Source organism: Peromyscus maniculatus, chromosome 11 (genome assembly GCF_049852395.1).
Source record: "Peromyscus maniculatus bairdii isolate BWxNUB_F1_BW_parent chromosome 11, HU_Pman_BW_mat_3.1, whole genome shotgun sequence".
Taxonomy (NCBI): domain Eukaryota; kingdom Metazoa; phylum Chordata; class Mammalia; order Rodentia; family Cricetidae; genus Peromyscus; species Peromyscus maniculatus.
The window spans coordinates 80,902,937-80,928,746 of NC_134862.1; the positions used below are offsets into that span (position 1 = coordinate 80,902,937).

The window sequence follows — 25,810 nt, forward strand, 5'->3', positions numbered from 1 at the left end:
GAGTGTGAAGCACAGTCTGAGTGCCTAGGAGCACCCATGTACCCACTACAGGGCACAGCCATGGGGATTTCAACATCATTGGAAGGACAGCAGATGAACAACATGAAAGGACCGAGGGCGGCAAGATACGTGAGACAAGAGTGTATACCGCAGGCACATGAATGTAAGTCACACACACTTCAACTTATAGGTAGGGGTCAGGTTACAGCCAAAACCTGGTGAGAGGAGAGATGCTCTGTTCCTTATCCAGTCTGAGAATAAGGAGGGAACTCTTTTGGGTAAATACAGGTATCTTATATGACAGAGGCTTTTTTTTTTTTTTTTTTTTTGAGATTGGGTCATACTGTGCATCACAACGTGACTTCAAACTTGTGATCCTTCTGCTTTAGTTCCTGTAATGGATATTACAAGCATGTGACACTGTGCCTGGCTTATACATCTTAATGAACTAGCAAAATTTGTGCTGGGGAGATGAATCTGTTGGTAAAGTGCCTACCACCCAAGCAGGAAGACCTGGGTTTGGATCCCCACCACCCATTTAAAAAGCTGGGTGGGTCAGTGCACATGGATAATCCCACTGCTGGGAAGGGGAGAGGGGGGATGGGATTTGGGAGATGAGAGAGAGTAAGGCAGAGGTATCCTTGAATCTCATTGGCCAGTCAGTGAGGTCAAACTGGTGAGCCTCTGCAGGTACTTGCAGATACCCCAGCACAAACACACACACACACACACACACACACACACACACACACACACACACACACACACACACATATACCTGTAATTAAAAAAAGAAAGAAATATTTACAAAAGGATTATCAAAATACTAGTTCATAAGTAATTTTTTTAAAATCAAGCAATACAAAAAAGTATTGAATTAAAAAAAAAAAACCTCTTCAATCTAAGATTCTCAGTCCCTCCTCTGGGGCCAGCCGCTGATTTTGTATTTCCATTTAGAACTTTGCCATGCCTATATAAACATACAGGCTTAGGTTTTTCTCATCCATCTGGGAGCACAAACTATATACTGTTCTGGACTTTGTTCTTCACACTCAGCAATGTATTCCACATAGCATATTAGTCTTGGCTTTCTTTACAAGTTTGCCACTGTTTGGGAATATACCATGTATTTAACCAGAGTCTCATTAAGTGGCTATTAGGTTATTTCCCACTTTCTATTTTAAATGATATTGGATTGAGCATTTTTTCACAGAGACCTGTGTTCCCCTGTGTAAAAATACCTGTTGGGTTCATTTTGGGGACTGCTTAGAAGATGTGTGAAGTATGGTTAGTCTTGGTCTCCTTCAACAGCATTTGGTCAGAAGAAACCCTACATGAGTAGTCTTTTGGGGATGCCCTGTTCTAGAATGTTCTGTATACAACACTATGATAATTGTGTATCTGATTGCTGAACTTCTGCCATGACGCTATACAAAGACACCTGCAATGAGCCTACAAACTGGCTGTCATAGTCAGTGTTCTATTGCTGTGAAGAGACACCATGATCATGCCAACTCTTGTATGAAAAATCATTTAACTGGGGCTAGCTTACAGTTTCAGAGATTTAGTCCATTATCATCATGATGGGGAGTATGGCACACAGGAAGATATGGTACTGAAGAAGTAGTTGAGAATTCTACATCTTGATCCACAGGCAGCAGGAAGAGAAAGCCACTGAGGCTGGCTGAGCCTTTGAAATCTTAGAGCCCACCCCAAGTGACACACTTCCTCCAACAAGGTCACACCTCCTAATCCTTCTCAAGTAGTACCACTCCATGATAGCTAACTATTCAAGTATATGAGCCTAAGAATGGGGACCACCAACACATTCCACTCCCTGGCTCCCATACACTTATGGCCACATTATAATGTGTAGTGGGTAGCTGTTCCAGCTTTGACCTGGAGGTACTACCCTCATTGAGGCTTCCAGTAACTGTCATGCCTATGAGGCAGGGCCGAGACAGGAGCCCTTAAGACCTGAGATCCAGATGTGCCAGCTCTCTTGGTTCCTGGATCCTGGACACTGGAGGTAGACCGAGCAGAGTTCTCCAGAGAACACTGCTAGACTGCACTTCACCTCTCCCAGACCCTATAACCTATCCCTTAAAATAAACCTCCCTTTTAACTATGTGGAGTTGCCTTAATACTTCAACCAATAATAATGTAAAATGCATTTAGTCAAACTTCAAAAGTCCCCATAGTCTATTATGTTCTCAACACTGTTTAAAAGTCCAAAGTCTCTTCTGAGAATTATGGCAATCTCTTAACTCTAACCCTCTGTAAAGTCAAAATCAAAATCAGATCACATACTTCCCACATACAATGGCACAGATCACATACTTCCCACATACAATGGCACAGGATATACATCATCATTCCAAAAGGAGGAAAAGGAGCATAGTGAGCAAAGACTGGAGCAAAACAAAAATGAAAACCAGCAGGGCAAACTCCAAATTCTGCACCTCTGTGTCCGATGTCAAAGAGCTCTTCAGATCTCCAATTCCTTTCAGCTTTGTTGACTGCCACATACGTCTCTGACTTGGGCTAGTTACATACCCAGTCTGCAGCTCTTCTTGCAGGTGTCCCAATGGCTCTGGCATCTCCAACATCTTGTGGTCTCCAAGGCAATCCAGGCTTCACATTGACAGCTTCACGCAATGGCTTCTGTGGGCCTCCATGTAGGGACACCCTCGACACATGCCTAGTCTCAGTGGCTTTCCTTAGCTATAGAGGGAGATTCTTCCCTTCTGATACTTTCTGAGCTGGGCTTTCACAGTTCAAATCACCCTAGGTACTGTTTTCCATTCTCCCACTAATATGGCCCATTAAACCCCAAATACAGCATCCAATTCTTTTTCTAGTCTAAAGTCCTGAATTCTTCCATATTCCTCTAACAAATAGCATGGTCAGGCCTGTCACAACAATACCCTGCTCCTTGGTACCAACTTATGTCTTAGTGTTCTATTGCTTTGAAGAGACACCATGACCAAGGCAACTCATAAAAAAGAAAGCATTTAATTGGGGCTCACTTACAGTTTCAGAAACTTAGTCCATTATCATCATGGTGGGTAGCATGGAAGCATAGAGGTAGACATGGTGCTGGAGAAGTAGCTGAGAGTTCTACATCTGGATCCACAGGCAGCAGGAAGAGAGAGACACACTTCCTCCAACAAGGCCACACACACCTCCTAATCCTTCTCAAACAGTGCCATTCCCTGATGACTAGGAATTCAAGAATATGAGCCTATGTAGGTCACACTGGTCATACTTAAGCTCCCACTGAGTATAAAGCTTGGCCGGAACCTCTGGGCACACATATGTACACAATGCAGGGCACAGAAGCCACGTGGATCCAAGGCCATGTGCAGGAGAGCACTCTCCGCAGGGTTTTAGTTCAGAGGAGGAACTCTATGGGTGAATAGAGAAAAAGCAAAGATATTCAAAGCCTATAGGTTCCAAAGAGCCTCTGCCTGACCTATATATGGCTTATGAGGTAATAGGGATGAGAAGAAGAGGAAGAGATCAAATTCAGGCAAGTCTGAGCCACAGCGGGATATTCCAATGTGTTCTCTCTGCAGAAACAGCAGGATTTATGAGGTCTGTCTTTCTTCCAATCCTCACCCCAGGAGAGAGATAGCAGCTGCTTTTCACTTCAGGTGAAATTTTCATAGAGAGAGTGTTCAGGAGGCTCGGCATTTTGCTGAAGCGTTGGCACCATCTAGATGAGTGAAAAAGAACACACAAGAACAAGGTTAACAGAGCCGTGGAGGAGCTGACTCCTTAGTTTGTGCTGGTGAGAGGCTAGGCCAGGGCAAGGCTGATCCATTTCATAATCTATGGGAAGTCTCCTAGTGCTAAGGGCCTTGGGCTGGACTCCCTGTAAGAGTGTATCAGAGAGCTCAGTGCAGCAAACTGAAGTCTCCTAATGCTAAAGGCCATGGGCTGGACTTTCCTTGGATGGAGGGGTAGTGGACAGTTAAGTGTAGCAAATCTAGGAGTTAAAAAAATGACAATAAAGTATCGTGCATTTCAGAAGCTACCACTGAGTGATCCCAATCTTCCCTGAACTGGAAGAAAAAGGGCAAATATTTATGTAACAATTAAATTGAAGAGGTTAGGTTCCAGTTAGACCTTAGTCCTTCTGGGTCCAAGGGTTCTAACAACCTCTTTGTCTTCTGGAGAAGATATAGCATATGCTCTAGAGAGAGGATGAAACCTGAACTGATGATGGTGGGGGAGGGGAGGGGTTAGGACTCATTATACTGCCCAAAAATGTGAGTTAGAAAATGATTTAAAGAGGTCTGAGAGATTCCTGACCCAAAAGTGATGGCCTTGGACCCAGAACTAGGACTCCTAGTCCAAAATTTTCTGAAGACAGATGATAAATTCTGTCAAGAACATAGCTGAGGAAATACACTGGTTTCTACTTACTGTAGGTTAGGGTGGGGATACTATGTAGACCTGCCTGTGGTGGCTTACAGCCACTTTAAACATCAGAACGAAGACTCATCAATATTCATGGCTTTAAGTTTGAACAGTTTTGACCCCAAGAACTAAGCTGGAGAGGAAAGCAGCTCTGAAATGTAGTAAATTACACAGATTTGTTCTCAAGGCCAATGGCGGAATACGTAAGCATTAAACACTGGGCTTTAAGACAGGAGGAGGCATGATGAACTAACTTGCATATCTGAACAAGTATTTACTGAGTCCATTATATCTTCTGTTTCTTCCTCCTCCACCTTGACAGGGTCTTGCTATATAGCTCAGTTATCCTAAAACTGGCAACTCTCCTACTTCAACCACCTAAAGGTATGCCACCATACCTGGCAGAGTATCTACCTTTTAAAGCCCAGTTCAAATTTCTTCTCCTAAAGTCTTATCTGCTCTATCTCTCAGTGCAGTGACACCTGCTCTGTCCCTCAGTGCAGTGACACCTGCTCTATCTCTCAGTGCAGTGACACCTGCTCTATCCCTCAGTGCAGTGGAAGCTGTTCTATCTCTCAGTGAAGTGACACCTGCTCTATCTCTCAGTGCAGTGACAGCTGCTCTATCTCTCAGTGCAGTGACAGCTGCTCTATCCCTCAGTGCAGTGACAGCTGCTCTATCCCTCAGTGCAGTGACAGCTGCTCTATCCCTCAGTGCAGTGACAGCTGCTCTATCCCTCAGTGCAGTGACAGCTGCTCTATCCCTCAGTGCAGTGACAGCTGCTCTATATCTCAGTGCAGTGACAGCTGCTCTCTCTCTCAGTGCAGTGACAGCTGCTCTATCCCTCAGTGCAGTGATGGCTGCTCTATCTCTCAGTGCAGTGACAGCTGCTCTATCCCTCAGTGCAGTGACAGCTGCTCTGTCTCTCAGTGCAGTGACGGCTGCTCTGTCTCTCAGTGCAGTGACAGCTGCTCTGTCCCTCAGTGCAGTGACACCTGCTCTATCTCTCAGTGCAGTGACAGCTGCTCTATCTCTCAGTGCAGTGACAGCTGCTCTATCTCTCAGTGCAGTGACAGCTGCTCTATCCCTCAGTGCAGTGACGGCTGCTCTATCTCTCAGTGCAGTGACAGCTGCTCTATCCCTCAGTGCAGTGACAGCTGCTCTGTCTCTCAGTGCAGTGACGGCTGCTCTGTCTCTCAGTGCAGTGACACCTGCTCTATCTCTCAGTGCAGTGACACCTGCTCTATCTCTCAGTGCAGTGACAGCTGCTCTATCTCTCAGTGCAGTGACAGCTGCTCTATCTCTCAGTGCAGTGACAGCTGCTCTATCCCTCAGTGCAGTGACAGCTGCTCTGTCTCTCAGTGCAGTGACAGCTGCTCTGTCTCTCAGTGCAGTGACAGCTGCTCTATCCCTCAGTGCAGTGGTAACTACTCTCTTTCTTGGTGCACTGACATCGGCTATTCCTAGCATCTGAAAAACACTTGGAATTTCACAAACAATTTATTAAGTCAGCATGTAGTGGTTTTTTTTCTCCCTCCCACTGATAGATTTAACTCCAACATCCCCTATCAAATGACAGATAAAACAACAAATCCTCAAGTTCAGGGTGCTGCCACAAACACATACGAATCCTCATACTGACCAACCCAATTATGGGCACATAAAGGGTATTTATTTTTTTGAGACGGGGTTTCTCTGTGCATCTCTGGCTGTCCTGGAACTCACTCTGTAGACCAGGCTGACCTCAAACTCAAGAGATCTGCCTGCCTATGCTTCCTGAGTGCTAAGTTTAAAGGTGTGTGACACCACCACCTGCCTAAAAGAGGCATTTAATAAACATTAACAATTGAATCATTAATTACAGATAAGTAGCATGTTTGAAAAGATTTAGAGCTTAAATAAGTCTTATTGAATGAATGTTCTACAGATGGTAGGTGAAATTGGGGGTAGACTCAAAAGCGTAAGTGGTAGAGTAATCAATGTTTTTAGGAAAATGAGAATTAAATGCTCAGCCAGACTCAGAAGAAGAAGAATTGCTGAGGTGTATTTAAAAGGAAAAAGAAAACTTCTTAAAACTGATAAATACATTAAGCAAAGGGGCAAGATACACATTTGATACACAAAGTCAGCAGCTTTCCTACAGACCAAAGAGAAACATGCTGAGGAAGAAATTAAGAGAAAAATGCCATTCACAATTGCTACTAAATAAAATGGAAAAAAAAACAACAAAAACCAATAGATACAACAACAACAACAACAAACCTTGGAATAAAATTAACCAAGGAAGTGAAAGGTATCTACAATGAAACTTTAACATTGACTAAGGAAATTAAAGACACCAGATGATGGAAAGACCTTCTATGTTCATGAATTGGAAGAATTAATATTGAGAAAATGGCCATCTTGCCAAAAGCAATATGCAGACTTTATGCAATCTCCATCAAACTCCAATACCATCCTTCACAGAAAAATATATCTTAAAGTTCACATGGAAGCACAAAGACAGCCAAAGTCAAACCAAACAAAAGGAATAATGCTGTAGGTATTACAATATCTGACTGATTTCAAGTTATAGTATAGCCTCACAGTGACAGAAACAGCGCAGTACTGGCACAAACCGCCACACAGCTCAATGGAATAGAATAGGGGACCCAGATGTAAAGTCATATAGCTACAGCCACTTGATGTTTGACAAAGATACCAAAAACACACACTGGAGAAAAGAGAATCTCTTCAGCAAAGAGTGATGGTGAACTGGATGTCCACATGTTGAAGGATGATACTAGATTCTCATTCTGCACAAAAGTTAACTCCAAATGGATCAAAGGCCTTAGTGTAAGTCCTAAAATTTCTGGAGAAAAAAAAATTGGAGAAACATTCAATATATAGACACAGGTAAGGACTGAACAGTAGTCTAGTAACTAAAGCCAACAATCAACAAATGGGACTCAGGAGATTAAAAAGCTTTAGTATAGCATACAGTTAAATGAGTGAAGAAAGCCTATAGAAGCAGAGAGTTTCATTGTAATCTCGACATGTGACAAAAGATAGATATTCTAGAATATACAAAGAAATGAAAAAATCCCCATCAACACTGAACAAAACAAAACAAAAAACCCATATAACCCATTTGATGAACAGGCTGATGAAATAAACAGAGAACCTGCCCCCCGCCATGCAAAGAGTCTATAAACATATCACAATGTTCAACTTCACTCACCATCAGAGAAATAAAACTAAAAAGTAGATTGAGATTCCATCTTTCCTAGTCGGAATGGCAGTCATTAAGGAAACAAATGATAAATGTTGGCAGGGATGTGCACAAAGGGAACCTTATACACTATTGGTGGGAGTGTAAAGTATTGTAGTCACTATGGAAAAGAGTATTGAGATGTCTTTAAAAAGCACAGAGAGGATGGAGTGAATGCTCATTGTTGAGAGCACTGGCTGCTCTTGCAGAGGACCTGGATTTGATTCCCAGCACCTGCATGGTAGCTTACAACTGTCTGTCACTCCAGGCCCAGGGGTGCAATGCCCTCTTCTGTCCATGTGGGCACAGCATGCATGAGATGTAAAGAAATACATGGAGACAAAACATGCATATGTATATATTTTTTTTAATTTAACAATAACAACAACAACACAGAACTACAGTAGATCTACCATGTGTAACCCAGCCATCCCATTACTGGATATTCACCCAAAGGACAACAAGTCAACACATCACAGATATATATTCTGTTCATTGCTGTACTAGTCACGGTAGCTAAATTATGGAACCAACCTGTGTGTCCAATAAGAGAGGAATGGTTAAAGAAAATGTCGTATATTCGAGGGGAATCTGTGGTTGGTATGTAAAAGGATTAGAAAATTTAATTTAAAAAAAAAGAATCTGTGGTTGGTATGTAAAAGGATTAGAAATTTTAATTTAAAAAAAAACATAAGAAAAAAGAAAATGTAGTATATTCATGTTTTTTATCCATATAGAAGAATTAATTCATATTATCTGAGGGAAAATGGATGCAACTTGAGATAAAATAAGTGAATTACGTGTCTTGGTTAGGGTTTCTATTGCTGTGAAGAGACACCATGACCATGGCAACTCTTATAAAGGAAAAACATTTAATTGGGGTGGCTTATATTTTCAGCGGTTTAGTCCATTATCATCCTGGTGTGACATGGTGGTGTGCAGGCAGACATGGTGCTGGAGATGGAGCTGATATTCCTACATCTTTAGTTGCAGGCAACAGGAAGTGGTCTGTCTCACTGAGCATGGTTTGAGGATATATGAGACATCAAAGCCTGTCCCCACAGTGACACACTTCCTCCAACAAGACCACACCTACTCCAACAAGGTCACACCTCCTAACAGTGCTACTCCCTTTGGTACTATTTTCTTTCAAACCACTACATTAAGGCAGCCTCAGAAAAGACAAACATCATACGTTTTCTCTCATTTTTGCTTACTAGATTGTATACATTAATAGACACAAATTATGTATGTATATATGACATGGAAGTAAAAGCAAAACTGTCTAGGGGAACCAAGGGAACTAACTATTGGGAGGGGAGGGGTGAGAAAAGGGAGGGTGGTGGATACTGGGAGGAATATTCTCAGGTCATGATATGTACTTGCACGGAAACACTTAAAAATGTAAGTGCTTGTGGTTTGTGGTACTGGAGCTTTCAATTGTTGTCAACCTGACAAGAGCTAAATTAGCTTCTGTAAGTCGGCTTCTTCAGCTTTCAAATGTGAATGACAAGACATTTCCAGAGATTGTTACAAGGATGGAGGGGAACACGTTTGTGAATGCCTTATGAACTGTAGAACTTTCTATAAACGTTAGTTATTGTAGCCATTATTATTTAGTGGTAAATTCTACCATTAAGAGACCCATTCAACACTATAATAAATCATATATATATATATATATATATATATATATATATATATATGTCTTATCAACCTATGGTTGATGTTAAGAATAATCAACATGAGATATTAAATTAGCTATTAAATGTTCAAAGGCTTTGGTCACACAGGTGTGAGTCAGACATCTCTGATGATCACAGAATGTGTCAGAACTGCACATCCTGAGCCCATTTGACTTCCTCAGCCGCAAGAATCTAGGACTTCCAGATAAAATGGTTGGGAACAGTTTCATACTTAATAGGTTTAAGAAAAAGAAAATGGTTCTCACCTTCTTAGGTTTCTGTACTGAGCAGTAGATTGTGTTCGGGCTTTCTTTCTTCTGAGGAACTGGAATCTTTCCCTGTAACAGGTGAGCAGATCAGCATTAGTCATCAAATGAGAGCATTCCAGTTTAAACCACCGTTGTGGAGTATTAGTTTAAGATGTGTTACATTTGTTTATGCTGTGGAATATTTGTTCAATAATGCAATGGTGTGTTGCATTCTATTATGTTGCATTTGTTTAACTCTATAAAGCTGTGATACTTGCCTGCCTCAAACACCTGATTTGTCTTATAAAGAGGCGAACAGCCAACAGCTAGGTGGGAGAAAGGATAGGCAGGGCTCTCAAGCAGAAAGAATGAATAGGAGGAGAAATCTAGGCTCAAGAGAAGAGAGAGGAAAGAGCATGAAAAAGATAAGGAGAGGGGGACACCAAGGGCCAGCCACCCAGCTACACAACTAGCCATGGAGTAAGAAGAAAGAAGGATATATAGAATAAATGTAAAAAGTCCAGAGGCAAAATGTAGTTAATGCAGCAGTTAAAGAGAAATGGAATAATTTAAGTTAGAAAAGCTGGCTAGAAACAAGCCAAGTTAAGGCCAGGCATTCATAACTAAGAATAAGTCTCCATGTATTTATTTAGGAGCTGGGTGGCAGACTCCCAAAGAATAAAAAAAAACAAAGAAACAAAAAGATAAAACAAAAACAAAAAAAACCCAAACCAAACCAAAACAAAACAAAAAACCTACAACCCACAGCTTTTGAGGTCAGAGTACATCCCACTGTGTTCTGGTCTCAAAAACTGGGAGCTTCCTTGGAGCAAGGGATAGTGCCTCTGTTTCTCTCATCCCTATGCTGATGACCCAAGAATGGGTTCCTCCATTTCAAAGGATCTCAAGGTTTGGTAATCACAGCTGGACAGAGTGTCTGTATGGTCCTTGTCCTATCCCCAGACAGACCCCCTGTTTTAAGGACTCGTCTATGACATCATATAGTCCTAGAAGCAGAAAGAGGATGAAGGTGTGTTAGTCAGAAGTGCTCACCTGCACATTAAGGTACACTTGTATGTATGCAGTGTCTTCTTCACCCTCAGACTTGACCACTGTGTCATCTGGCACGAGGACTTCATGCTCTGCTTGCCTCTCAGAGGCCAATTCACGTGCACTGTCCCCCTGAGTGTCCAGGTCATACGCCTCACTTCCTCCATCGACACTGCTGTGCATTCTGGTCTTTCCCTCATCCTCTTCATCCTCTTCTATTGTTGCACTGCTGTCAGAGCTGGTGTCCGAGGTGGGCTTAGGCCTCGTAGTCTCAGCAGGCATGTCTAGTTTCTCATACCGTTGAGAGAGCACAGAATATCTCATGTGGCCAGCTGGGGTTTCTAGAACACATTGTGCAGGGTTAACACATCTTTCTTGAATTGCTCCAAAAACCCAATTTGTTCTGATATCTATCCTAGGTAAGACATCAAGGCTGCAGGAGATCTCCTGTTAGGGAGCTCCATTCTGTTCTCCCTTTCTCCTTTTCAATGACCAAATAATTTATTCATCTGATAGCTAAATATTCACTAGATATAATGTATGATGGTCTTTTCAGCAACCTTAGTGAACAGAACTGGGCCACTGGATAAAACCATGCCAAGGATACAGGCAGGTACTCTAGGAAATCACAAAGATAAAGTATGTCTGGTCCTAGAGTTCACTGTCTAGCTGGGGGAGAGGAGTCATATACATGAGTAAACCATTAATGTAAAGTGGTCTCTGAACGGTATCACATGAGAGGTATAAGAAAAGTACTGGGGTTGAAGGTCATGGCTTCTGTTTAGAACAAGGAAGACCCTGAAAGTGGCAGAATTGAGGTGGGTTATAAAGGCAAGGTTTTGATGAGTGACAGGATGTACTTTGTATGGAGAGCAGCAGGATTAAGGCAGTGTAAAACATGGATCGTCCTCCCTTGAGGAGAGGATGCATTTATAATACTTAAAAAGTGCAATGGAACCTAGATGCCCATCAACGGAAGAATGGATGGAAAAAATGTGGTACATATACACAGTGGAGTACTACTCAGCAGAGAAAAACAATGAAAGCATGAAATTTGCAGGCAAATGGATGGAACTAGAAAAAATCATCCTGAGTGAGGTAACCCAAACCCAGAAAGACAGTCATGGTATGTACTCACTAATAAATGGATTCTAGATATAAAATAAAGAACAATCAGACCACAACCCATAGAACCATGGAGGCTATATATATAGCATGGAGGTCCCTAGGACGACTGTGGCTTATAATAAATTTTGGTTTTATTCAATTATTGAAAAACAATAGCCAAATTAATGGAAACACATGAACTATGAACCAAAGGCTGAGGGGCCCCCAGCTGGACCAGGCCCTCTGAATAGGTGAGACAGTTGATTGGCTTGATCAGTTTGGGAGGCAACTAGGCAGTGGGACCAAGTCCTGTGCTCATTGCATGAGTTGGCTGTTTGAAACCTGGAGCTTATGCAGGGACACTTAGCTCAGTCTGGGAGGAAGGGACTGGACCTGCCTGGACTGAGTCTACCAGGTTGATTGCAGTCCTCGGGGGGAGGATTTGCCCTGGAGGAGGTGGGAATGGGGGGTGGGCTGGGGGTAAGGAAAGGGGGTGGGAGGGGGGAGAATAGGGGAACCTGTGGCTGATATGTAGAACTGAATGGTATTGTAAAATATAAATAAATAAATAAATAAATAAATAAATAAATAAATAAATAGTGCAATGGCCCAGGCACAGTACAATCAGAACACGCACATGTCACAAGTAACTAACATGGCACACTGAGAGGGTAGAAACCTTGCCTTGGGGCACATCAAATAGCTCATTTGATCCAAATGTAGAAAAAAAAAAAACACGCCTATCATTCGCTAACTATCTACGATGTGTCAGGCAATGCTCCAAATGTCTTTAATTTGCTTAAAACACCATGAAGCACAGAAATAAGAAAGCTGAATCACATAAAAGTTAAGCATGTTCCCACCTACATAGTAGAGCCAAGATTTGAATGTAAGTGGCTTGGTCCCTGGTGTTCTTGCCACTACCCACTGCTTTCTCTGGCTTTGTGTGGGAAAAATAAAGTATGAGTTGTTCTAATAGTTAACAACAATAATAACTATCACTGAGTAGCCACTACGGGTATCACTCCATTTTGGTCCTCACAGCAGATGAAGCAACCCCATTTCTCCAGATAAATTAAAGTTAGAGCTTGAGTTATCCATGATGCTATCATTGGAAAGGAAGAGAAGTAGGGTCCAAAATTGGCATGTCTGACCTGAGTCCATGTGTCTGACAACTAGTTTATGTTGACTTTTGACCACAGCAGAGCCATGAGGAGTCACTGATAGTCTTTTTTCCATTCCCATTTGAGGGGGCACTTTACATTTATCTCTCAGAAAGTCTACATTGTATAATTACTTCAGCCCCAGTCCCTCTTCTGACCCCACCTTCTTGGTAGATCTCCTCCATGATATGTGAGAGGGTTTTTAGAAACATGGTTTGGTTTGAGGGACTTCCTGGCATGCCAGAACTCTGGTGTTTAAGGTGGTAATTTGGGGCAACATGGGATTGACAGGAGGACATAAAAGCCAACATCTAAGCTCTTCCTCCAAACCAACATCCACTGGAACAGTTCTCTTTTACATGTTGAATAAGAGTTCCTTTCAAAAAAGCCTTCCTTAGCTTAGGTCAAATTAGAAAACCATTGATTAGGCTCCCTAATGTTGCGACCCTTTAATACAGTTCCTCATGTTGTGGTGACCCCCAACCATAAAATTATTTTGTTACTACTTCATAACTGTAATTTTGCTACTATTATGAATTGTAATGTAAGTATCTGATATATGACCCCTGTGGGGCCCTGGCCAACAGGTTGAAAACCATTGCTTTTGAGTAATAGGAATATGTGTACCTGATTTTAATTAGCATCTGGTTTTGCTCCTGCCACAGTTTTATTATTCCACCTGGTCTTTGTTTCTGTGTTCTTAGAATGGAGAAAATAACCCATCTTTAAGGTAGGGCATGTTCAAGTGCTAACAGTCAACATCCAAGGAACCCAAGAGGCTCCTGTAGACAGAAGACCCCTCTTAGTTCCAGCAATTACCTCTACTGGATCCAACTTCCAGGAGCTTTTGTTCCCAAACCACCTCCTTTCAGCATACTGCTTTTTCAAACTTTATCAGGCATATAGGTCATCTAAATGTAGATTAGAATACTGAATACATCTAATTGTATTCAGTATTCTGGTGGTAGCAATCAAGATTCTGCATTTCTAAGCTCCTAAGTAAGCCACATTGCTGGTTGCCTGACTATACTTTGAGTAGCTGGGCTTTGGAACTTCTACCTGGAACAGGACCCCCATATCCAGAGTCACCAATGATATTACCTGATATTTCAGCTGGGGTCTCGGCTTGGCTGCACCTGATGGCCAAAGATGAACCTGAAAAACCAAGTAGAAGAAGGTTACCAAAGAGGACTGTGAGTAGAGAGATATCTTTGTTTCTATGAGACTCAAAGGAGATGGGGAGAGGCTTCTGAAGACACAGTCAGGGAAGAGACTATGAAGAAGGAGAAGGACCCCAAGATAAGCACAGGACCAAGGGAAGTAGTAATCAGAGTCTAGGGTTGTCTTCATCTAGGAAGAATGCTGTGGGACTTCCTGGCATTTCTCTGGAAGAGAGAGCTGTAACTCTTCTATAAGTAATTCTTCCAGGGTCCATGTGTTTTAGCCTGCCTTTTTGGGAGAAATTCTTCATTATCACTCTAATATTAAGATTCTAGAGGGAGCTGCTAATCATGAACACTTATTTCCTTGTGTGCAGCAACCACATGGTTTCAACCTGGGAAATCAGAGATATTTCTGACATTTTTCAGACTGAAGTTGGAGGGAAGCATCCTGCCCCAGCCTAGTGTGAGAGTTATTAGTATGTGTATCTCTGAAGCTACAGGCTGCTGTGCTGTGGTAAGCCCCTCTCCTTGACCCTCAGCTATACTGCAATAGGAGAGTCAAGTTGGCTCAAAAAGAACAACACAGATAACATACAGAGAGAGCTGGTGGTTTCCCAGCCTCTGCTGACATCTACCCATCGAGGCCACTGAGTCATGAGCTAATAAATCATGCCCCTATTCTTCCTCCACATTCTATAAAAATCTAAGCTAGGGTTGAAGAGATCATTCAGTGGTTAAGACACTGGCTACTCTTCCAGAGGACCTGGGTTTGATTCCTAGCACCCATATGTTGTCTCTCAACCATTTGTAACTGCAATGGAACCTGATGCCCTCTTCTGGCCTTCACAGGCACCAGGCACACACATGGTGTACAGTCACACGTCCAGGCAAAACACTCACCGCACATAAAATAATAAAAACTATAAAAACCCAAGCTAATTTCAGTTGGTCTACAATTATTTTTGACTAAAGATCCTCAACTAATTCTCAGCCTCCCCATCACTCTGAGAAGAAACTAGGTCTGGAGCAAGAAGTAGCAGGGATTTAGTGGGAGGATTTAGAAGCCTGCAAGTTTCTTGAAAACCCATTCTTGAAAGCACAGGTTTCAAGCAAATAGACTCCTAAGGGTGGGCAAAGTTAAGCTAGAAAATTTACACTGTTTCTTTTGCTTCAAAATGCACCACACAACCAGCATCACTAGGGAACAAAGGATGAGCGCCATGAGCCAGATGCAAAACTTCAGGTTTCTCTCAAAGCCTTGAAGAGAAAAACAAGAATATTAATGCAAACGTTGACAGAGAAATCAGAGCAAATGACTGATATGACACAATGACCACCCTAACTGACTCTTAGAATCTCACGGCAGCCTAAAATACTTTCATTTATTCATTTGATACCTGTGTTTTGAGCAAGCCTTGTAGGCAAAAGGTGACTGCAGTACATAGACACAGACTTTCTGGAGAGCTATAGGCCAGAGCTTTAAGTATCTGATCTGCCAGGCCCAAAGCAGCCTTTCTCTATGAAATGAGACAGAAGCAAAAAAAAAAAAAAAGAGTTCAGATTCCTATGAAGCCAGGCTCCAGATATGTCTTCCTGACTCAGCCTGACCCAGCACCATCGCATCTTAGGTAGACTTCACCCTTCTGCTTCTGTCTGGGGAAGAACAGAGGCCAGGCTTACAGTTCCAATGCTGCTTTTGCTGTCTGGCCTGGGTAAGTCCCCCATCCTTCTGATAGTATCTTTATAGAACAGGGAAAAGGATAAAAGCATTCCTTTTGTAGGGCTGCCGTGGAAATGAACTGGGCAAGAATGCACAGAGTTCTAGAGTGGCGGCCGACATTTATTAAGAACCACCAGAGCCAGGCATGTCAGCATACACCTTTACTCTCAGTGCTTGGCAGAGACAGATACATATCTGTGACTTTTAGGCCCGTCTGTCTACAGAGGGAGCTCCAGGCCAGCCAAGGCCATCCTCTGTTTCAAAAAACAAAAAGCAAAACAGAACAGGAAAGCTTCCTCTTTTAGATTCACTCACACAGCCCAAAGGGCCAGCATTCCTTTCCATACACTTCCCATTACTCTCCAAACCTTGAATTCCGTACTGCCCAGTAAGCCATGGCATTTGACTTGTAGCTGGTGGTGCTTACGTTTATTAAAACTAAGTAATAAATGGTGATTCAGTTCCTTGAAAAACTGGAGTTCAATTGGAAAAACTTGGATGTGTACATCTTTTCTTGAGCTGTGTATTTTATGGCATCTGAATAAGAAATACTTTTGATAAAAATTTAATATACAAGTTGAGATACAACATAAGTATAAAGCATGTGCTGACTTTTAAAGCATTAATATGTTTTATACCAAATTCACATGAAATATTGGTATTTTGGCTCTATTAGGGTAAATAAAATACATTACAAAAAGTAACTATTTTGCTTCCTCCCCTTGTCACTTCTTCCTTTTAAATTCTTTGGACATGATCTCATGTTAGCCCAGGCTGGCATCAACTCTATGTTGCCAAGGATGTCCTCAAACTCCTTGGTCTTCCTGCCTCTACCTCTAGGGTTGTGGGATTACAGGCATTATGGACCTGTACCTCTACACTCAGTTTTTGCAATGCTATGAATTACACCCAGGATCTCAGATGTACTAGGAAAGCTCTCTAACAACTGAATTAAATCCATAGTTCTTTTTTTGTTTTGTTGTTTTGAGACAGATTCCAACTCTGTAGCTGGGGCTGACTTCAGATTTGTAACCCTTCTGATTTAGCCTCCCAAGGGCTTGGATACAGGTAGTTACTGACATGTCTGCCTCCTCTTGCTTTCCCTAACTTAGCCGTCAGAACCTTAGGATTATACGTCTGGACCGCATTACACTGAGATGATGCTCTAATGGACCCTCCCCACACTCCCTCTCTGACTTTCATAAACAGTTTAGGATACAATCACTGGACTTCAAAGTCCCAGCTTCTGCAGCCTGGGTGAAAAGAGAGAGAGAGAGAGAGAGAGAGAGAGAGAGAGAGAGAGAGAGAGAGAGAGAGAGCGAGCAACCTGAAGAGATGGCCCCCAAAGAAAACTGGCTGGAGCTGTTGCTGACAGGGTTATGGGCGGTGCATGTGAAGTTGGGCGGCCTTTCACCACATTTCCAGGAGATGTTGAGGAGTGACTCCACTTGGGACACAGCAGCTTCCTTCGGCAGGACCGTCCATGTGTATGTCACATTGTTTCCGCCGTCTTCCACTGAGCAGGTTAACTGTACCTTGCAGATGCCGTCTTTCCTGTGCACATGGCTCTGGTTGACACTGGGTTTCTTCAGTCTCTCTGTGTTCAAGAAAGGCGAACTAGACTTGTCAGCAAATTGGCTTGCCACCAAGGCTGATGTCCCGAGTTTGAGTCCCAAGGCCCACATAGTAGAAGGAGAGAACCAAATCCTGGACACTATCCTCTATTTGATTGTTTGTTTGAGACAGGGTTTGTCTATGTAGCCTGAAACTTGTTCTATAGATCAAGCTGGCCTCAAACTCACAGAGATCCACCAGCCTCTGCCTCCCAAGTGCTGGGATTGAAGGTGTGTGCTGTGGGATGGTCTGTATGTCAAATGTGTTGCTCTGATTGGTCAATAAATAAAACACTGATTGGCCAGTAGCCAGGCAGGAAGTATAGGCGGGACTAACAGAGAGGAGAACTGAGAGAACAGGAAGGTGGAGGGAGACACTGCCAGCCGCAGCCATGACAAGCAGCATATGAAGATGCCGGTAAGCCACGAGCCATGTGACAAGGTATAGATTTATAGAAATGGATTAATTTAAGATGTAAGAACTAGATAGCTAGAAGCCTGAGCCATTAGGCCAAACAGTTTAAATAATATAAGCATCTGTGTGGTTATTTTATAAGTGGGCTGTCGGACTGCCAGGGCTTGGCGGGACCCTGAGAGAAAACTCTCCAACTACAGGCATGCACCACCACCGCCCCACCTTCTTTTAGATTTAATTATATTTTTAACTTTTAGTATTTGAGTCACCATATGCAACTCACATGAACCTAGGCAGCTTGTTGAACACTTTAACAGGACTGTGGATGGATGGTTAACACATTTCCCTAGACATGAGCAAAGTCGGGCAGGGACTATGCTTACCCTATGTGAATAGACAGGAAAAAGAGCTGGCTGGCCTAAGCTATACAAAACACCAAGCCAAACTCCTGCCAAGTCCAGGGATGAGAAGGAAGAATGTGAGATCTGTGTTTCACATTCTGGGGACCTGAGTGGCCCATCCTCTTGAGTCACAGTGTTTTGAGATATCAACAGAGCTTCCCTTCAGGCTACTCTGCTTCCACCCTAGTCATGCCCACCCTTATTCTAAATGATAACAGAACATAAAAGTACATGCTGACAAAATTAGGTGTCAAAGGCCTAGATAAAGGAACACTTGGCAGGTGGGCTGTGCTCATGATGGTTGCAATGTTTACTTATGTGAGCACACCACTGTGAACTCACTAGTTGTTAATAGTGCCCTGAGGCATTTTGGCAGGAAGGGAAAGTGAGAGGAGAAACCTTTCAGGGAAAGAAGTGGGCGAGGGAATACTCACGGTAGATGAGCAGGGTGAAGTATCTCACAATGGCGTCTCTGGAGGCCACTGAGCACACATAGGCATAGTAGGTGCCGGCATCCTCCATCTCCAGCTGGCTGATCTTCAGGGAGTGGTCCTGGCCAGAGACCCACACCTTCTTTTCTTTAGGACCATTGGGCTTACGGTGAGGATCTGCTGTTTCTGCTCCTTCCCATTCTTGGCTGATAACTGACTTGTTAAACACCCAGACAGCGTTGTTCGTGTCCTGACTGTCCAGAAACGCCAAGGACAGGGTCATGGGCTCTCCCAGGATCCCTACCACTGTCTCCCCCACTGTTTTTCCTCTGGAGGCTCCTGAATTTGAAATCAGAGATGAGATATTACAGCTTCAGCCTCTGTTCCTAACTCCCTTGACCCCGCCCCGTCAAGCTGACTGGGACAGAAGCCCCTTCTCCCCTCCCCTTAGCTCCACCCCCCATGAGACATCCCTACTGCCCGCCCAAGACCATCTGTCTTACTTAGTTCTTTTCACCTCACTCTTGGCCTGTCCAGCCCTCCCCACTTTTGAAGTGATCCTGGGAGACCCTACCACCCAAATAAAGCTCAGTTTGGTTCTTTACTTCGGAACCCTCTTTTCCTCCCTTGCTGTATGTACCCTTGGGGTGCCACAGTGCCCTGGGGTTTCCAAGTCCAGCCAGTATCTCCCAGGCCCCTGAGCAGAAGGCCTTTGGGCTTATCCTCTTTCTTTTATACTCCATCTGTGTGTCACCGAAAACTGATCTTTAAACCCCACAGGTACTCAGGCTGTTTCTAGAGTCCACTGAAAGATCTGGGTGGAGCCACTTGCCTGTACAAAACTGCCAGACACGGACAGGTTGGGAGCTGTTCTGGCTGACTGGGTTCCGGGCTGTGCAGGTATATGGTAGGCCTGGGTCACAGATACTCTGGGAAACGGTGAGGATAGGGTCCCTATGGGATTCATTAAAATCGGTGTCCTTTTGGGTCCAGCTGTATTGGACACCATCCTTTCCCCCATTCACAGTGCAGATCAGGGTGATGGTGCAGGAACCATTCTCAGATGTGGTCACAGACGTCATGGTGACTTGAGGCTCTTGTAGCTGTTCTGAGAGGGGTAAGAGTATTGAGAAGATTCCCAGATTTCTTCCTTATCAGGGAAAGGCTGACCAAAGAAGGAAGGGATGGTAGAGAAGGTAGGGATGGAGGAAGGTCAGCATGTTCTAGGGAAGAGGTGTCTGCAGGCTAGGGCAAGTGCCTCTCCTCTATGTTTCTGAGACATTCTTTGCAGGTCTTATTATCACAACAGCTCAAAATTCCTAGTAGTGTGGTTCTCTCTCTCTGCCCTGTGCTTGGGACCCTAGTGCGCTGAGTAAACGCTAAATAACCTAGGGAGTAGGAGCTCACTTGCCAGAATTTGAATCATCCCTGCGTCTTGGTCTGAGCTTAGGATCCACTACTCTCAGTCCTTTCTTCCTCAGCCCCCTTTTTATTGCATTTCCATTGTTCAATCTTGTGCTTAATTTATTTTTGAATAGGTGATAGGTATACACACAAAATTGAAAAAAAAATGCTGAACGGTATATGATTTTAAGAAAAGTAATCATTACTGTCCCCAATACCTATTTCTTCTTCTGCATTAATTTTTGAAGGCAGTTACTGCTAAGGGATTCTTTTCAAAGTAATATTTTTATTAATTATGTGAGAATTACATGTGTATAATAATGTATATAATAAATATGTGTCTATTTTGGTCATATTCCCCTCAGTGGCACAATCGACCAGTGCACAATACTTATAGTAAGAGTTTCATACTGATTTCTCTAGAGATATTTTAGAGATAGCTATATGTACGGCAGCATGCTATTCATACTGTCTGGAACTTATTAAGCATTACTGATGCATATGAAAAATTGCTACATGTTAGTGATCTATTCTAAATTTATTAGTTGCAGAAAACTTTCTTTTTTAAATATATACAGAATAACCTACAAATTAATAAAGGTGTCAAACTACCTGGTTGGTAGAAATATGGTACTAAGAAATGAATAATTTTTTTCTCAAAACTTCTTATATTCAAATCCTAACCCCCAACATCTCAGAATGTGACTCATTTGGAGACAGGTTTATGTTTGGAGGTAGGGGTAAATAACTCAGAGTAGGCCCTAATCTTATTTATTATCCTCATCAGAAGAAGATAAATAGCAGGCCAATTACATTGACAAACATCTGAGGACATAGAGAGAAGATGGCCATTTTCAATCCAAAGATCGACTTCAGAAGAAACTAAACAAACAAATATCTCGATCAGATGCAAAGTTGTAAGAAAATGCACTTCTATCATTTATTATACTCATCCAATAATATATTTTTTAAAATTTATGTGTTTAAGTGTTTTGCTTGCATGTATTTCTGTGTATTACATGATACAGTATACATGGAGGCCAGAAGAGGACTTGGAACTGAGTAATAGACACTTGTTAATGACCATGTAGCTGCTGGGAGTTGAACCTGGTCCTCTGGATGAGCAGCTAGTGCTCTTAACCACTGAACAATTTCTCCAGACCCATCAGCCAACAATATTTTGTTATAGCAATATTAGCAAACCAATAGAGATTTTGATACCAAAAATTAGGTGTTGTAACAAATATCTAAAAATATGGAAAGTGTCTTTGGAACTGGCTAGTGGGTAGAGATTGGAAGAATTTTGAGATGTATGTTAGTAAAAGCCCATGTTGCCTTCAAGAAGTTTTTGGTAGAAATATGATGTTAGAGCCAGTTTCTGAAGACTCAGAAAGAAAATAGGGGCATTGTAAGGACACAAGCACAAATGCATGTGAACACACATATGTATGATAATAGGTTTCCATATATATGTGTGTAATCATCAACAAAATAGTGATAGAAATGAGAACAGTTAAGATCTTTCTGGTGATGTTTCAGAAATTGGGCATATGCCATTAGAAACCAGAGAGAAGTGAATGTTTACAAAAAGTGGGATAAAACTTGGCTGAAATGCATTCTACTGTTTTTGTGGGAAGTAGAATGTTTAAGTAATGAAACATATGCCTAAGCATAACGTTAAAGGTAAGGAGCTGGAGAGATGGATCAGTGGTTAAGAGTACTTTCTGCCCTTGCAGAAGACCACAGTTCTGTTCCCAGGACTCACATTGGGTGGCTCACTTTTGCTGGTGACTCCAGCTCCGGGGGATTTGACACCTTCCCCCTGTCCTCCATGGGCACCCATGTGCACGTGCACATGCAATCACACACATCTACACATAATAAACAAAAAAAAAATCTTTAAAAAGTGTTGAGAGCACTACCTTGTTTCTTTTAACCACTTAACACAAAACAGAGGAGAGAGGTAAATGGAAGGGATTGTTAGGCAAGATAGAACCAGAACTTGAAAAGTAGGGATTTTTTTCCCTATTTATATTGCAAAACATATGAAAGTACATCTGGGGAGAACATGGGTGTGCACAATGTTTGCTGAAGAGAGAGTGTGTGTGACTTAAGGACTATATTGATTAACCACCACAATCTTGGACTGAAGGAACAAACACAGGGTAGAAAGAAAGCTGACAGACTTTTGGAATTCTATAAGACAATGCAATGAGCTGCAGGCCTGTAAGTGCATATTGTCCATCAAGAAGGAAAAGACACCAGTGGTAGTTCAAAGACTTTCAGGGCTCCGCCTGTCACCACGAGCCCAGAAGAGACAGGTGTAGGGTAGGAATGGATGGTTTTGTTTGTTTGTTTGTTTGTTTGTTTTTGAGACAGAATGATGTCCAAGGTCAAGAGGTAGATGGTCACCCAAGGGGACATGGAAGACATTGCTACCACTATAGTGGACCAGGAAGATACAGCACTGAGCCTTAAAATATAATGAAAATAGCCACTCTGGGTTTTGGGCTTTGCCATATGTGACTCCTTTTCTAATTTCTCTCTTCCAGAATTGGGGTGTTTACCATATGCCTAACCTACCACTGTATTCTGGAAGCAGAATGTCTTGTTCCATAGGTTTACAACTGGAGAATGGTCTCAAAATGAATTATACATCAAGTCTTATTCATGGTTGATTCAGATGATACTTTGGCATTAAAGTTGATGCTAGAGTGGGTTAAGACTTCAGGGGTTGCAACACAGGTCAGCAACATAATATCCTGGAGGATCCCAAGAGTAGAAGCCAGAGACCTAGAGCCAGATCAAATGGCTCTTTGCCATGAAAACTGGCAAGTAAAGATATATTGACAAAGGGGTTCATTGTGTGACTCACGATGGCACACTACATCTTCCATGAGGAGATTTTTAAGGTTTCCCTTCCCTCTTTTACCTTTTTATTTTATCTTATTTTTTCCTTAAATTTTGTTTTATTTGGGGGTGGGTGGGCAGGGGTGGAGGGTGGATGCAAAGGGACAGGGAAATGACTGGGATCAAGATACATCATATAAAAGACACAGAAAAAAGTATTAAGAATTTGGAAAAAAAGACTTTGGGGGCCAATGGAATGAGGTTTTTCCACACATTTTGCATTTGTGGAAAGCATGGGTTTGGGTAGGTCAGAGGTAGTGTTGTTAGGGATCAGTAGGAGACTGGTGGTGGTGTCGGGGAGGAAAATCCCCTAAGCTCTCTAGAACTCACCATAAATGCCGAGGATGAACTTTTCCACTCTGGTGAGGTCAGAATTCTTTTGGTTTATCTGAGCCTGGTAGGATCCTGAATCATTCTTGGTTAGGTTACTGATGCGCATGGAGTAGGTGTTGCTGACATTGAGTCGGCCACTGTAGTCTTTGTCCACAATATATACATGTTTTGGAGAGAATGCTATAGCCAGAGACTTTGGGGGATAACTCCAGGCAACACTCTCAATCTCTGCATCCCCTGAGATGTTTAGGGGGAAAGTCACAGAACCCCCTAGCATCCCTGATATCACTATTGGGGGTGTTTCCTTCTCAGAGGCCCCTTGTCCTGTGGAAACAGAGAGGGACTTGGAGGAACAGCTGAACTCTTCAACCCAGCTTTTGTTTGTTAATTCATTCATTCATTCATTCATTCATTCATTCATTCACTCAGTAAACATGGATTTGCCACAAATTCCATATGCTGAGAAATGAATGCCTAGACCTTCTACTTCTAAGCCCATTGACTAGCAAAGTCATTCATTCATTCATTCATTCATTCATGCATGCATGCATGCATGCATGAATTCATCCACTCACTCACCAAACTCTCTCCCATAGAAGCAGCTGTAGTAATCATTAAAACATTCCTTCTAAATTTCTGTTATAATTGGGAAGTTAGCCTTATGACTGGGTGAATTTCTGAATTTTTCTGAGAGTCAGATTATTGATCTGTAAGACTGATAAACTCATCACAGCTAAGTCATCTACAAGAGCTATGACAAAACATAAATAAAATCAGGTTGCTGCAAATTGTAAAGAGCTAGAGAAGCAAAAGACAGCGTCTCTTCGAAATTAAAGTGGGTAGGTAGATGCCTAGAGAGGCAGAGAGATGGCTAGGTGAGTGATAGAACACATAAGCTAACACCTTGGTAGAACCTGTGTGCCCAGCGTGGGGAGAAGGTTATCATTAAGAGACTAGAAAAATGAAAATTCCCTGATAAGGGCTGTTCCCTGCTGCTGTACTAAGCATACGAGCATTCAAAATTTTTTCACTGTTTTCAAGTTTGAGAATTTCTTTATTAGCCTACTTTCTGCCTCATCCAGGGGACCTTCGACTGTCTTTAGCTTAGTCAGGTCAGATTTGGGGTTGGGAAAAGATAATAGCATTGGCCCACTCCTGATTTTTTGGCTCAAGCAACATCTATATTTCTGATAAACATTGTTATTCAAGCTCCTAAGAGCTTTGGTCAACACCGCTCATTTTCCTACGACGGCTCTGAGGTATATGCTGGGTGATCCCAGCCTAGACTCCCAGGTCCCAGGACTCCTAAGGCTTTGGGAATTTAGATCAAATCAGAAAAGTTCTGCAGCATGGCTACTCCAGGAATTCTGGGTGAAGAAATTATATAAATATATTGGAGAAAAAGAAGACATAGAAGTGTAGCCTAAAGGGAAGGGAGGAGGAGGAAGAAGAGGAGGGAGAGAGAGAGGAGAAATCACATTGCCTAGGGCCACCTGATCATAAGAAGTCCCTACAGTTCAGGGGATGTGAGAGTTAAGACAGGAAGTGGAAGAAAATCTAACAGTTTTTGTTCCCTTAGGACGTCTCCGGCTTATCACCAGAAGGGTTTGCTCAGGTCCCTCTGTGAATTTATATACATTACGTAGAAAACAAACTGGAGTCAGCATTTCTTAGCAGGAAAAAGTGAGGGTAAGGGAACATGGTTTGATTCCAGAATTATTTGAGATTGGGGCTAGAATGTCACCTCCTCACGGTGCGTCAATGTGTGTATGCATACACACGTACAACAGACACACACACACACACACACACACACACACACACTACATACATACTCACTCTCCCACATGTACAGATCTCAGAACAAAGTAAAATTGCAGCGTAATTACCACAAGGAGGGTAATTTCCTGATTTCGCCAATAAGAATCTCTCTTCCGGGCAGAAGACCAGCCTCAGAGAACACAGCAGTAAGTGGCAGTGCCTACAATACGGACTTACCCATGAGCAGAAAGAGGAGAGGGACACATAGAACGGAAGAAAATACCTCCGGCTGTCTCTTCAGTGGCTTATCAGAGAAAGGCTCTAGAGACCAGCCACACAAATACCTCTTTACATTCGCCATGATGGTATCTTTTCAGATCTCAGGTCAAAGGAAGATGCCCTTACCACAGCTTCCTCAAGCATGTGAGTGCACGCCCATGCCCATGTGTGTGCGCATGCGTGGTGTGTGTGTATGCGCATTTCCCAAGAAGAGCTATTTATATCGAGCACTACAAACCTGTGCATCTGCTCAGACTAAGTTAGGGTCCCAAGCTCATCCAGATCCTTAAAGGAATTTGCAAACCGTGCTGGGCTTCACTTGCTTTAGCATCCAAGGTGGGCTCTAAGCACCAATGCTAAAAATGCCTGCTAAAGAGCTTCACTCTGGACATTGATGTCCTCATGTAGTCCCCTCTTCTTAGATTCTGGCTGGACTTAGTGACTGCTTATAG

The 25,810-nt window shown here is 42.6% G+C and overlaps 1 protein-coding gene across 6 annotated transcripts; it reads right to left on the reverse strand.

Annotated features, from left to right (window-relative positions):
- Positions 1–2,996: 2,996 nt before the first annotated feature.
- On the reverse strand, positions 2,997–25,513 carry Ly9 (lymphocyte antigen 9). 6 transcript variants are annotated; one of them, XM_076547975.1, is made up of 11 exons: positions 25,317–25,513; positions 23,316–23,642; positions 19,504–19,779; positions 18,675–19,010; positions 17,139–17,408; positions 15,247–15,348; positions 14,030–14,083; positions 10,662–10,999; positions 9,627–9,698; positions 3,622–3,718; positions 2,997–3,408 (listed from the first exon to the last, which is right to left on the reverse strand). In XM_076547975.1, exons 1-10 carry the CDS (start codon positions 25,438–25,440, stop codon positions 3,653–3,655), a joined length of 1,965 nt encoding a protein of 654 aa, XP_076404090.1. In that variant the 5' UTR covers positions 25,441–25,513; the 3' UTR covers positions 2,997–3,408; positions 3,622–3,652. The 6 variants fall into 6 exon arrangements, with proteins under 6 accessions (XP_076404090.1, XP_006990659.1, XP_076404093.1 ...); XM_006990597.4 differs by having other exon boundaries at positions 2,997–3,718; XM_076547978.1 differs by lacking the exon at positions 25,317–25,513 and adding an exon at positions 21,841–21,946 and having other exon boundaries at positions 2,997–3,718; positions 19,504–19,774; positions 23,316–23,448.
- Between the last annotated feature and the right edge of the window lie 297 nt (positions 25,514–25,810).